The 14716-nt window shown below is 48.8% G+C and overlaps 1 protein-coding gene across 21 annotated transcripts in view; it reads right to left on the bottom strand.

Moving 5' to 3' along the window:
- Nucleotides 1–14716, bottom strand: part of NFASC (neurofascin) — a 107927-nt gene that overhangs the window by 82231 nt on the left and 10980 nt on the right. For all 21 annotated transcript variants that reach the window (XM_019513943.1, XM_019513944.1, XM_019513951.1 and 18 more), the window contains exon 2: nucleotides 3141–3325. In XM_019513943.1, the coding sequence (XP_019369488.1) occupies nucleotides 3141–3234 (94 nt within the window). In that variant the 5' untranslated portion in view covers nucleotides 3235–3325. The remainder of the gene's footprint in view (nucleotides 1–3140; nucleotides 3326–14716) is intronic.

Here is a 14716-nt window from a genome sequence, read left to right as displayed (position 1 = left end):
AGGAGCAGCTGTGGCTATTTATGCACCACCTGCTTGCCTTAGTAAAACCTGTAACCTTTCAAGTTCAAGCGATGAATTCATTAGTTCAGTCTCAGCGACGCACAATAGGCAGCCACAAGAGGGCTGGGGAGATGCAATCCCTGGCTGGGTTAAAAGGGAGATTAAAAACCAAACTCCCCAGCATCTCTAAGATGCTTGCGGTGGAGGGGTCTACACTTGATGCCTTTTGAGTTTGGCTGTGGTGGGGGTGGGGGTGTTGGCACTGCTGGATTTGGGACACTCTTGCTTTTGGGTTTCTTCAGCCTGCAGGGCAGGTCAGGTCACTTTGGTGAGCAACCACAGCTTTCATGTCCACAGTATGGCGCAGAGTTGATTAGAGTTTCCCTAGAGAGAGAGAAGTCGGGGGAGATGGGCACATCCTGTCCCAGGAATGGCCTTCCCTTTGGTTCTTCTCCTCTAGCTTCACACAGTCTCGTCAAGGCCCCGTCTGCATTGCAGCTTTGGCAAGAAGGGTTGGTTGCTGCTATTCTGCTTTCAAACCAAGCGCAGACCAGGGCAGAAAAGAAAACGCTCACCATCCAGGTAGGGATGGGGAAAGAAGAGAATGGCTCCATGAAGGGAGATCAGCCTTGGCTCTTAGCTTAGCTTTGCTGTAGATTTTGTGTGGACAGGTCACTTAGGAGCAGAACTATTATGTCGGAGAAGGTGCTTATAACATGCCAAGAGAGGATGCTTCTAGCACTGTTAGCTCCTAGCTATGAAAGCTCAGCATGGTGGTGTCTAACTATTTGGCAAGACAAAACTGGAGAGAGTTTTCCTTGTATAGCTGCATTCAGCTATCTCTGATCAGCCCCTACGTACCAAGGCAATGGACAAACCAAAAAATAATGTTACTTCCCTACCTCCCACAGCACGCTGTGAGGATCAACTTGTATTAACAAGGCATTGCAAGTGCCCTGCATAGAAGGTGGGACAGAGGTAGAAAGCTATTAAGAAAGGGCACTGCAACCATTAATATTCTTCCAAGAACAGCACAAGCTGTAAGTGTTTCTCTTTACTTTTCTAAGGTCACATTACACTTGACTAGGCAAAAATGACTCCTTCCTCCATTCAAAGCACAAGGAACAGCAGCAGGAAGCTCTTTTTAAAATCAATTAGGTTTTGTTTGGCTGCACTGCCCCTGCTTCCATTGCAGGAAGCTGACATTTCTGAGAGGGCTTTAAAGTTCTTGACACGACCAAACTGTGTGCACAAAATAAAACTCTTCCTCAGTACGCGTGCAAATGCTAAAACAACAGCGGCAGCTAAACGCTCCTTCGGCCCAAATGCCTCTGAGGCTGGCAGAGCAGGGACTCGGGACGGGGTCTCCTCCATTTCACAGTAATGCTGTAGAAATCAGTGTCAGCACCCTGCCGAATCAGCACCCCGTAGTCTCTTTGCACACGTATTGGTGTGGGAGAGGTCTACCCTGTGGCTCCTGTCTCTCTCAAACCTCGTCCAAAAGCCTCTCTCACAACTCTGGCCTTAGCTTTTCTTTTCCCTTCCATTTGCCATTTAACACAGAGAAGAAACAGAGCATGTCACTCGTGTCTAGCGTGGCTGCAACTAGAACGGTTTTGTAACGTAAAGGCTCAGATCTCAGTAGGAAGTGCCATGCGACTTTAGCCTGCAATCGGGCCTTACCACTGTACCAGTTTTTACAATGATGGCCATGCACTTTACAGTCACGACGACTTCTGCGAGGAAGTAGGGGTGGTTAGTATTTCATTCTTAGAGGTATGTGTTGCTCTTTGCCCAAGAAGGCTCAGGGTGGCTTACAATAAAACACAAAAACATGACAGAAACAGAATATAATATTCAGATTCACTACTGCTTCAACACAGGAGGAAACTGAGGCCCAAAGAGACAACATCACTGGCCCAAGTGGCGCAGCGTGCAAGCACTGATCCCCAGTGCTATGCTCTAACCATAGGCCACACTCCCCATCCAAAGGATCAAAGAAGCCAACATGCTTTCAAAGCACTGGTAAGACAAAAAAGCTTATTCGGCAGAAGCGTTATTACCCTGCGTTCTGCATGCCACCTCCCGGCCTCCTGAATAAAATATAAGCCTTGTCTAGTAATTAACCCAAAAAGGCCTGATGGAGGGGGACAGAAATGGCAGAGCTCTACATGCAACCTTCCTGATGACCCACTTTTCTCTTCCCCTCTGGGACCAGGCCCATCGGCTCCTTGATGACGGTGTCTGCCTGAGAGAGCTCCTAATGAGATGCTCTGCTCCGCCAAGGAGCGCCCTGGACATGGTATCCATGGCAATCGCTCGTACCGCACATCTCCAGCATCTCTTAATTGTCAGGGGCACGCCTGCCGTCGGGGGCCGCAACACAGGAGTAACCTGTGGGGCAGCAATGCCTTCAAGCAGCCAGTAAAATTGGGCTGGGTGCGCCCGTGTTGCTGCTGGCGCCGAGAGGCGGTCGTCCTGCAGAATGGCACTTAACAGAGGCCGGATGGTCAATGCAGGAGAGGACGCTGCATGCCACAGCAGAGGCCAAGCACGTCTCAGAAGTGTAATCACAATTTATTAGCTGCTACCCTGCACATCTCTGCAGGAGCCTAGCCAGAGGGAGAGGGCTACCCCCTTCCTCATCCATAGGCAAGCCGTGCTTCTATAAGCGCAAGGTAGCACCACCACAAAACAGGGGCTTCAATAGCTTCGCGCTCCAAACGATTTAGCAAGCGTAACAGTCTAGGGACTCCTTGAGATGACTTTCCAGGCCGCAAAAAGATATCCAAGTTCTCACGTGACGCGTTCCAGGAAAATGCCAAGGCTCCTGCGCAGCTGCACTTGACATGACGGATCAGGCTAAAGATCCATCAGGACAGGGTTTCTTTGCCGTGGAAAAGGTTTAGCTCAGACACAGCATCTGGCTTTCACAGCAGTTTCTGCTTTTTACTTGATTTTCCTGACTCTCTCTCACAGCTCAAGTGACTTGCTCAAGGTCACAGGACCTCAGCCCGGGTCTTTCTGGCTCCTCTGCCCTTTGCTCTAACATCAAACCCTGCAGCTCTCTGGCAAGTTAAATGCAAATCTCCTTTTTTCTTTTTCTTTTTTTAAAGAAAGCTGAAAATCTATGAACTTACGATCCAGAGGGACCTCGATGGCTCTGATGATGTGATGCAGGCAGACAGCAAACACAACTCCTGTGCAGGTGAGGAGGTACCTTTGCCTTACCATTTTGAAGGGCTGGACAGGGCGATGCTGCCTGTTCCCTCTAGGAAAGCAGGCTGGCCTCTTGCTTGTGTAGCTGAATTCCTTGGCTTTTCAACTGCAAAATAAAAACAAAAGCTACAGATTAAGGAGCTGCTTGTAAATTCACTGCACTCCCCATTTTCTACATTTACGTTGGGCGGTGGGGGGGTTGACAAAAAGAGAGGCGGTTTTTCTGACTGTAATTTGACTGAAGTAGTGTCTGGTGATGAACTAGGGTCCTGTGCTGCAAGGTGTTGCCCTAAAGAGCTCACAGTCTATATATAGAGAGAGCTATATAGAGATATCTATCTATCTATCTATCTACCTATATAGATAGATATATATAAAGATAGATAGATAGATATTCAAGTGCTCTAGTCAGTCTTCACGAATCTGAACTGAATGGAGTCTGGTCCATTTGTGACACATAACGACACTTAGGAGTGAAACGTATTCCAAGAGCTTTGCTCAGATAATCACTATTCAATCTTCACGTCTCCCCCACCCCACCTGGGACCTAGGTTAACCTAGATTCATGGACTGTAAGGCTGGAAGGGCCCTTGGAAGATCATCGGGTCCGGTCCCCTGCTTTACAGCTGAGGGAAGCAGACAGAGGAAGAGAAAAGCGACAGAGCATGTTTGTAAGTCCAGGCCTGCGCTCAGCCCATCCGATCACAGTGCCCCGCTCAGAATAACGCAACGTCGAGGAACCAGTGTAAGGACTTATCCAGCCGCAGCTCATCTTTTCGCATTCCCTCTTGCAGCAGAACTTGCTTTTCATCTGCAACCTCTGTGCTGTTGCGCTTCTATCCTGGGCTACTAATAGGAACAATATTTAAAAGGGCTGGATTCTCCCTACCCTCCCTTTTTAAATGCGTGCCCATATCCAAATTCTCCTCTCCCCTACACTGGGACAAATCTGGACCAGTGCAGCCCAAGCCAGGCTATTCGGTTTAAGATGCACCTGAAGCCAAAACAAGATTCTGGTTGTGCAAATCGGGTCCGTGTAGACCTAGTGCCGGGCCCTAGAGCCCTAATGCTGGGAACAGAAGTGAGGAGAGCTCCGCAGCCAGCAGCTCCCATTATTTTCCTTACAGTCAAAGTGTGCCAAACTCGTAAGAAAATCAGCCCAGGGAAGCAGGGGAGGGAATCCCATGTTGATCAACAACAATATCTTATAGCCAAGGCGATTCACCAAAGTCTAGTGACAGATTTCCAAACAATTCGAGAAAATCTTGCTGATTGTAACGACTGAATGAGACTTTGTTCTCTAAGGGCTAAAGGTAGGTAAACAGTGACAAAGACTTCTTACGAACTCCAATTAATTAGATGCCAAACTGAAGTGTGCCTTGTTCACTGGTGCATTGTTTGTTCTGCTCATGGACATCCAGCCTAATTTAATTTTGATCGCGAATTATACCGAGAAATCTGACATTCATTCTGGGAGGAGAACAGGAACATCACACGCTGCCTACCGGCTAACTGAGTTATGCAGAATTAACCAATCAAGAAAAAGGCAAAATGAACGATCTCTGGAAGGAAACCAAGAAGGAATTTTTTATTTTTATTAAGATCTACTTGCATCTAAAACATCAAAAAACACGGACCAACCTACTCCCACCACCCCTGCTGCCAAAAGGGCCGCCTTCATTTGTGAATTCAAAAGCACGGCTGAAATTAGCTGACGACAACCGCGCTGGAAATAGATCCAATCCCTAAGGAAATCCCCTGCCAGGTACTAGGGCATCCTTGACTGGCTGCAACAATTGGTGTGTTATCATTATGTCCTGTCAATACAAATACGGCGCGTTACTAAACAAGAGACACATTTGGAGCCAGGAAAGCTTCGCTCTGCCGCATGCTCTCTTTGTTACGCAGCTTTCTGCCTTTTACTTGATTTTCCAGCTGGACTGGCTGAAGCGCTAAAGGTCAGGAGACGTGCCAGGGGTCATGTAGCGAGACAGCGGCTTAACACAGAGCCTTCTGGCCCCTGCTCATTTGTTCCAAGCACCCGGCCACATGGCCTCTTATGACACTTGGGCAAGCTTTGCTCCAGGATAAATTCTCATTAACAAGGTCAATGGGCCAGTCCCATTCCCCGCTACGCACTCCAGATGTGCAGGGGGAAAGAACAGGACCACGCGGGGTTGAAAAGTAATGGCCTTTCATTAGACTCAATGGAAGACCCTCCGCTGGACTTCATCAGGACAGAAAAAAAAGAGAATCACTCCCGGGCAGAGGCTGACAAGGGCCTAAATACCACATGCATCCTATCTGAAGGGCTTCCGTGATGCCCCGGAGAATTTCACACGCCCAGATGATGCGAATTAGTGCCGAAGAGGGACTTGCACACAGACGCCTTGCATGGTGGGGGCTATTAGCATTTCCAAGATCTTCCCAATGGACCAGACTGAAAAGCTGCTCCAGTTTAGAGTGACTTCTGCCAAACGGTAACACCCCCCCGCAGCACCTGGAGAGGTCTGACCAGTGTCTTCCAGCATGTGTGGGCAGGTTTGTTTTAAAAAAGCTTTTGCAACCTTTTGAATGCCACCCCCCCTCCCCTTTCATGATATCTAGAAGACTAAAAGCAGATTAAAGGGACAATGCAAAGGAGGATAAACTACCCTGCTTACACCAAGCAAATCCCTTTAAAAGGGCTTTCTGTATCGCGGCGGTCGTGTCATATCTGAGTTACGATGCTGTCTGTAGAGGCATTATAAATATCGGCCCTCGGTGACAAACATGTGGACGGCTCGCGCTCAGCTCAGAGCAAATGAAGGCAGGGCAGCGAAGAGTGGAAAATCCCCAGCTTGGCTCCTGGCTGCTACTTCCTCTCCTCTGCGCAGGGTTTTATTGTGGCTGTGTGATACCAGACAGGAGAACAGTGCAGAGGGGCCATTTGGCAAGCAAGGGAAGCCCAGATTCATGAAATATAAATAAGCTGCTGCAGCCTGGGATGCTGCTAAGACGGGAGCTTCCCCCCCTCTGCCTATTGCAAAAAACAGTCAGTCAGGAGAGATGGAAAAAAATACAAGCTAGGGAACATTGCCTGGGGTTAAGCCACAGACTGCTCTCCCCACAGAAGCGGTGGGAGGCTCCCTCGCTGTGCATATTGAAAGCTAAATTGGATGGCCCTGGAGAATACACCACGGGGAGCAAGCCAGCTGGGCAGGATGGGACTGATGATGACCTAATGGGTCTCTCCTCCTCCAATTTCTATAGTCCTATGATATTATGACTCGTCAATCTGCGAGGAACAGACACCTGTAGTAAAGGCTACGTGATTATGGTGATTAGCTGTTTGCATGGGCAAAAACCCATCTGTACAAATACACTGGCAAACAATGGGAGAAACTACGCAGGGTCCCTCCTTCCCCGTCACGTTGCCGGAGTCTCCTACGTCGCTCCGGCAATGCCAGCGGCCGATCCCAGCGCGCTCAGATGAAAGCTTCCGGCCGTTGGGCATTAATGGGACTGCAACAGCCACCTGCAAAATTCATCTCACCACACTGCTGCGAGGTGTTGGGCGCAGAGGAGGTGCCACACCAGATCCTATCTGTGGTCAACCCAGCCTCACAGCCTGTGTTCAACAGCGGCCGGTGCCAAAGGGCTCTAAAATGGGTGCAAGAAACCTCATGTCAGGCAGCTGTGGGATGGTCTGTCTGCCCACATTAGGTCCCCACTGAATCCCTAATAGCTAGAGGTTGGTTGAAGATTTTAAGCATGAGGTTCAACGCATCCTCCGACGTGTTAGCCTTGGCTACGCAGCTCATCAGGACAGAGCGGCTGAGGCCCCCTTGGCGGTGCTCCGGGAAAGAAAAGAGAGGAGGTGACAGCACTTAAAAACAGTAACTAATTCCCCCCTTGCGCGCACACCTTTCTGGGTCACAGTTATCCATCATAAACGAGCAAAGCCAGCCAAATCCAATGTGCAATAACCCTTCCACGTCAACTCTGGGTGTACAACCTCTGTTGCTTGCACACAGACTTGAATTATGCCCTGAGAGCAGATGCAGAGGTACTTTATGGGCCCCCATTAACCAAGTGATCATGTCCCGAGCCAAACTGCTCATTAAGCAGAGAAACCACGGGGGATGTCCAAGTAGCTCCGTGTTGTCATCTGGCAGCAGACTGAGCACTTAGGCTGGGATGTTTCAAGGCACCTAAGGGGGAGAGGGGAGGGATACTTCTTGAGACTGAGTCAAAGCTGAACGTGTCTTTGCTTGTGCCTCTGAACAACCTAGCCAGAAACAAAAATGCTTCACTTTTCCAAAAATGGCAATTTTCATCAATAAAAGTGCTGTTTAAAACCCGGTGGGCCCAAATCGTCCCTGGTGGAAGTCCACTGATAGCAAGGCGCCAGCTAGCAACAAAACCTAGCCACATATTCCCACCTCCAGACAAGTTCTCACGGCTCTCCCTGTGGCTGTGTTAGCCTGTTCATGTGGCAGATGCATGTGGGCTTCACGAACCTGAAAAATGCCCCCACTTGGGCTTGAAAACTGCAGCCGTGCAGCTCCCCACTGACGTCCAAGGGCTCCAGGTAAACACTGAAGGTCATACAAAGAGATCCAGTTGAAGGACTAGTGTCTGAATTTGCAGCGCAGTTGTTACCAAAGCTGGACTTGCGACCCTGAGGCAAGCCCAAGAGCCCTGCACCCCTCTCCCGTTCATTCCTCTTCCCAAACTACAGCCAACTTCAATTTTTTAGGAAGTCTCCTGTTATTTGGAGGCTTTCTGGGAACCCCAGTGCCTGAGATCCTGCAATAATATGAGGATTTCTGCTGTAAATTTTGAGAGAGAGGAAGATATTTAGCTCCCATGAGTGCAAAAGGAACAAGGGAACACTAAAGTCTCAAAAAACCCCAAACCAAACATTAAGGTAGCTGGGACTTTCCTTTTAGTGACAGTGCCCATGAGCTTTAAGGCAGTCCTGTGTTTTATGCAGGCTTTATTCACAGATCTTCAAGCCGCTAGGTTGGCAGCACTGCGCGCCCCCGCCTCCACTCCGATCCATTCATGAGCTGTGCTCTGTGCTCTTTGAGAGAAGTTTTGCACGCCTCAGCGAGTCTCCTTCCACTTCCCCAATTCTGCCTGATTACAGATTGCTAAAAGGTTTGGGTGTTTTGGGGTTGGTTTTTGGGGGGTTTTTTAGCTTTCGTGTTTTTTTGCTGATGCGAAGGATTTTCCAGCTCAGCTGTTGCAACAGAAATGGTGACAGGGCAGCGTAATTGTGAGACAAGGTCTGAACTAAAGCAGTACAAGTCTTCCAAAGCCGTCTGGATAGAGCGATACAAATGGCTTCCTTGGCCTTTTTTATACCAGAAGAAATGATTTTGATCTGTGGCCTGTGTTATATTCAGCTGAACGGGCCAGCCATCACATCCATTTCAGCACAGCACCAGTTAAGGGGAAGTTCGAGTCCACGCCCCCCTCCTGCCTTTTACATATTTTTCTCTTATCAACCAAAAATACATGCAAGCATTTGGCAACACTTAGATTTATTTTGCATGAATTATGTTCATCTATCAATACTCCCCCTTTTTGTCTCAGACTGCTTTAGAAAGTCTCATTACGCATGAAAAATCCCCCTGTACAAGGACAGCTATTTCAGAGCGGACAGCAACACTACACGTACTTCTAGGCTAGAAAGCAAGTAATGTGTTTCCCAAGTGATAGTGCAGGGGAAAACTTTTGGAGGTATACTCTAACCTCCCTAGAAGCCCTGGCTGGGATACTGGGATCGTCGCCGTGCCTGTTGCCAATACAATCATCTCCAAAATGGAGTTGAAGGCAGTACCTCCCAACCCATAACAGGAGTAACAGCTCCAGCCCCTTTTAGGCAGCAGCGCTGAATTATCCACACTTCTGCAGCACCTCAGCACTCCTTACTCCGAGCCAACCATCTGTTAAGTCAACACATTTGCTAAATTTGAGAGAGATCACCCGAGTAACGCACGCTAGTATGGTGTCTGACACAAATGGTTGTATAATGAAACCCTTCTGTCCTGAAAAACCTGAGGAATGAAACTCCTCAGGTCACGCTGATCCAATGTTATGACCTTGTCTGGCCACTGCCAGACTGGCTTAAATGGAGCTCTCAACTATTAAGCCCGGTTTCTCCTTTTAAAAATGGTACATTATGTCTTCCTATGGCCTAAAGAGTATGCAAGTGTGAACGCATGTGTAAATATTATATAGGGTCTTTAGAAACATCTGTTCCTGTTATTATCTAGTAGCTCTCTACCTAATCTTGGTTGTTTGTAGCATTCTGGAAAGAAGGAATGGGAGGGAGGGAGAGCCTAATTAATGGTGTTTAGCCCATGGGGACAATTCACCGTGCATGTCATCGGATGCTAGGGAGAAGCCCAGGACTGGTCTGCTGGTGGCTCTGCAGGTCAGCTTCAAGATGCATTAGCAGTGTAGTGGATTGGGTCTCATGGGAAAAGAAAAATATATGGCTTTCCTTGACTGTGCTGCAGGGGCAGAGTCCTACAGAGATTTGAGGAATACAGGGCTATTCCCCGTAATGAGTGGGGTGCATTCTCAGACCTGTGGGGTGCAAGAGTTACTGCACAGTTGGCTTGAAGGCATGGGAAGGACTGACTGGAATGAGACTCCACATCCCTGGCTGGGCTGGAGCCAGAGCTATTAATTTAACGCTTTCAGGAACGACAGCACACAACAGAAGCCCACTAAAACCAGCCCCTCATCCGGGCAACGCAAGTGAAAGCTGGGAGCCTTCAGGGCCTTGTTATCTGATGTCGGTGGGTGTGACTCACCATGCATCTGCTGCCGTGCTTGCGTGTGTGGGTGTGCTGTTCGGGACACGCTGTGCTGCGAGCCCACGGCTGTATGCCCGCCGAGAACACAGCCCACACTGTCACGACCTTTCCTCGTACTGCGTGGGGAGAGCTGCACTAATGCGAAGGAACAGAGCTGCTCTGGGGGTGCCTGTGCATACGCACACGTGCACGCACACGCGCGCGCACACCTGGGGTTATTAACGGCCACGTCACTTGCCTGACGGTTCAGTCGGTTTCAATGAGACTGACTCAAGCTGTCTGTGGGTTGGAGCTTTCAACAAAAGACTTCCTGGCACGCTGGAAAACTGAGAATGAGTCTTTGGCACCCAGGTTCCTACTATGCAAGCAACGAAGCGTGAGGTCTCCCTCCTTGCATTCAGCCTTGTCTTACAGGCTTTAAACTTCAGCCACTGCACCATGAAGGGCCTAAAGCAGCCGTCCACTGCATCATAGTTCAATGCCACGGGGTCACTAGGCAAAACGATTAAGGTTGCAATGTTTTATGAAGCAACATCACACAGCGTGAAAGCATTGAGATGGTCCCCGGCAAAAGAGCTGCCGAGTCCACAGACCAAAACTCTACTGCAGTCTCCCTTTCCGTGGCCTGGCTGTGTTGGCTGGTCTCATGACCATGATCAGGACCATGACACCACCCCTGGTTTCTCAAATAATCTGTAAACTAACTAAACCAGAGACCAATTTGGAGTCCGAGCCCACAGAATTCAGCCAGCGCACACCACTGCAGCATCCCAGGATAGAAATCCAGGTCTCCCTTTCCACACTGGGCTGGCCTCACATTTTCTGCAGGCCCAGTACCTTATACCAAACCCTGCAAATGGTCCGTGGCTTTCCGACTCTGCAGTGTCTTCATGGGGGCTGGCTCCAGACCAGATTCTGCCTGAAAACCTACACTCTGGTTGTGACATTTTGGCTTAAGCCAGTTGTTGTTCCTGTGACATTTCCAGCGACATGGACTACAAAAATCTCGCAAAATGAGCCTGCAAGATCCTGACGTCATCGAATGGGGATTCAGCCTACCCAGTCCAGATTCAGCCTTGAATCTGAACTCCGCGTGCCGGCATCATCCATATCGTTATGCAGGCAGCATGGCCCAACTGTGGAAAACTAACAGCAAGGAGATGGCACCATTTCTCTGCATTTCCTCAAATGTTTTTCCCCAAGTTCAAAAGTGCATCTCAATGCCTGGTGCTGTATTCTCCTCCCCACAAAGCGGGATACGTGGCGGCATTAATTCCCGCAAGCTGTTCAGTCCAGATTGGAAAGTGTAGTCCCAAATCCTGCAATCTGTCCACAACTTCTTTCAAATGAAGAGATGCTCTTTCCGAATATTTAAAGGCCTATGACTACTCGGTGCAATCTGACAGATTATGGAGGTTCCTTTCCCCAGAGCCTGATCTTTTCCCCAGGGAAATCAGAGAGCATTTTACTTGTACGTGGGCTTACAAACGACTCCTTCACCTCTATCTGCTAACTTCAAACGCTCGGGTCTCAGTAGAGCTCACAGCTTTTCGTTCTGAACACGCACACCACATCAGCACTGCTCCAGCTGAAAAGCTCCCAGCGTTTAGCGTCGTATGTCGCAACATCTTGTGTGCTACTGGCTACATGTACCCGAGGTGCTGGGGTTTCCCAGGTTATATTCCATTTTTGCATCTCAACGGGGCCATGTCCCACCACCACCACCTCTCCCTCTTCATTGGGGCTTCCCTGAAGTCCCCATTTATCCAGGATTTTGTCCCCGTTTCTCAGCACTCGCATCCTTCATTGCACAAGGATCATCCTTTTCCCCCTGGCCCCCACTAAGTAACCACCTTCAGATTGCCAAAAGAAAGGAGGATGTGAGAAGCAGAAAAGCAACTGCAAAGAGCCAGCGAAAGCATGGAGGGAAAATGCATTCCTGGTGCTGATGCAGACAGCCATGGATGGGAACTCTGCTTGATTCGTGGTGCTGCATGCCTCCCACTGCAGATGCATCCTGGCTTTAAGATTGCTTGCTGGTAATCAGTGCTGCATTATGCAGTGCACCAGGGTGCGAATTCAGCCTCATCTCTATGCATGATTAAACATCCAGTCATTACAAACAGGGTCCGTTTCCTCTCTCCCCCACACCGAACATTTCTTTATGGATTATTTTTGGTAATCAACATCACAATGCAAACGGACCGTCTTTGTGGTCATTCCTGATTTGCCTGTGTCCTGGCTACTATAGTACTTTGTTTCCAAAGGGTAGTTAGTTTAAAATTTTATTGTTTACTTATTTTTAAATTGAAATTTGGTCAAATTTGATCAAAATGTCCTTAATTAAAAATGCAGGTTCTGGTAAGTGTGTTTTTTTGGTGAATGTAGAAAAAAAAATCCCTACAAAAATAACATTTCCTGCAATTCAAATACTGCAGCATGGTGCCTGTGAGTAAGAGTCTGGCAGAGAATTTAATTAGAACAAGGCTTTTATGCTCATTATCTGACCTAAAGCCAAATGCAAGAGTGATTGAGGGGCATCCAAAAGATCAAAGGTCCACCTGAGCCTACAGGCCCAGTGGGCTTGTATGGTTAAGGCACATCTGTCCCTGAAGCCAATGTCCCCCAAGGGAGACATGTGGGAGGGCATCATGTCTGAGTGCATTTCTCTGCTCAGCCTGAATAACCAGGTACTTACTCATAGCTGGGTCAACCAGGGGCAGCCTCTGACACAAGCCTGGAGTGAGACTTGACCTTCCACCTCTGGAGCATCTGGACCCATAACTAGTTATAGCTGCCCTGGCACTGCACTCTGCAACCAAGGAGCACACAGCTAGCGCATGGCCGCAGAACAGGAATGCCCTCACTTACAGTTTAAAACCCCTTTCCCTTTTCCGAAGGTACAAACTCAAGTATTCAAGAAACCAGGCACTCCCTATTGACTTATTCTGAACCTCCCAGGATCCCTTTCCAGTTAGAGGCGGCCCCTCCCCAAATGCTCCATGCCAAACCGTGCTTGAAACTTGTGGCCATCTGCAATCTGGATGCCGATCTCAGCCTTGCAGCTTGAGCCCACCTCCATTTAGACCCCAATGACATCTGCAGAACAGAAAGGTGGCAGCGAAAGACTAGACTAAAGCAAGCCCCAAAGGGATGGATGCGTGGGGATGGCTGCGGCACACGTGAGGGGGGTGATTACAGTCTGTGCTGCAGGAGCCCGAACATGGGACTATTAGCATTTTACCCAGGCAGATGCACATTCCAGCTGACTGTGCCAGGGGGAACAAGGAGTTGAAGTTGGGATCACATTGACCGCAGCAAGGTTAGCCACATTTCTGCAGCAGCCAGGAAAAGTCTGCGGGGAGAACAAGGAGGTTTTACTGGAGGGAGCTTCCTGCCATCCACAGTGCATCTTGCATCACAGGAGAAGTTGACAGGCCACTGTAGGGTACCACTGCTGGTTTCCACCCCGTTGTGAGGATGGGGAAATAATTCTGCCTACATCCATATGCACTTTCTCCATGCAAATGCTCACATCTCCCGAAAGCTATTGGTCCGCACTGGCGTGTTGTGTTTGCATTGCAAAGCGATTTCCGAACATCAAAGGTTCTGCATAATACCCATTTTCTAGCTAGGGAAAGACAGGCAAGGAGAGGGGAAGTGATTTCTCAAGGACACGCTGACTTGGAGCTGTTGTCAGGGGTGAAACTCAAGAGCGCCGACTCCTAATTGCTTCTGAAGAATCTGAGTTTTGCCACCTTTTCTTTCCCAGCTACGCATAAAAGCCAGGGTCACTAGGGCTTGTGCAAGGTCGTGCTGCTTACACCGTCCTGCCACAGCTTGGCCCACCAGAACCCAGGTGAGATTCAAAGCAAGGAAAGCAGCAAGAAGGCAGCGCACTTGCCTGAAGTCCAGCCAACTCTATGCCGTATCTAGTGCCTGGACAGGGCATCTCCATTCTCGGTCAAGGTGATTTCTAAGACTTCCAGTGAGAAGAGATTCCCGGAAGTTGGGGATGCATTTCCAAGTGCATTATCAGCACTCAGTCCTTCTTATAATGGTACCCACAGCTCTAGTATGCAGAAGTTGCTCTTCTAATCAGCTGAGCGCAGGTGCAGATCAGGGCAGGGAAGTCAGAAGCTGCGGCAACAATTCAGTTTGCAGGAGAGGGAAACAAAAAACCTGTGCTTGTAAGCAGGCAGACTGGGCTTTACCAGGCTAAAAATATAATCTACTATGCCTTTTCTGACAACTATGGAGTGCAGGTCCCTGCATAAAACTGCAAGCAGCAACATATTAGCCCCATATTAATTCTTTTCTGATGCATTTGCCACTTGGCGTCCTAGGCATTACAGAAACAATGAGAAGCCACGTTCTGGTGGAGCTCGGTTTACAAAAATTAGCAAAAATTAAAGCTCTACAGAAAGGCAAAATGCACAGGTGTAAATGCCAGCCATAAACAGAAGTGTTTGGCAGCCAGCATCTCTTTTCTGACACGTGCCCTTCAAGTAGCTCCACAATGGAATAAATACAATTTGCTGATGGGCAACCACATGCTGAAGCAAACTGAGAAATTACCGAGAACAGCAGGCACAACCTCCAATTTGGGTGCGTGGCTTTAGGACTCAATTTGCTTCTTGTTCTGTGTTTATGTTCAAGTGACTCCCTCTCCTCCCCGCCCC

The sequence above is a fragment of the Gavialis gangeticus genome, unplaced genomic scaffold (genome assembly GCF_001723915.1).
Source record: "Gavialis gangeticus isolate Ggan-Ray unplaced genomic scaffold, GavGan_comp1, whole genome shotgun sequence".
In the NCBI taxonomy this organism is placed as follows: Eukaryota; Metazoa; Chordata; order Crocodylia; family Gavialidae; genus Gavialis; species Gavialis gangeticus.
The sequence above is the reverse complement of the archived record's forward strand: the minus strand, read 5'-3'. Positions and strand labels throughout refer to the sequence as shown.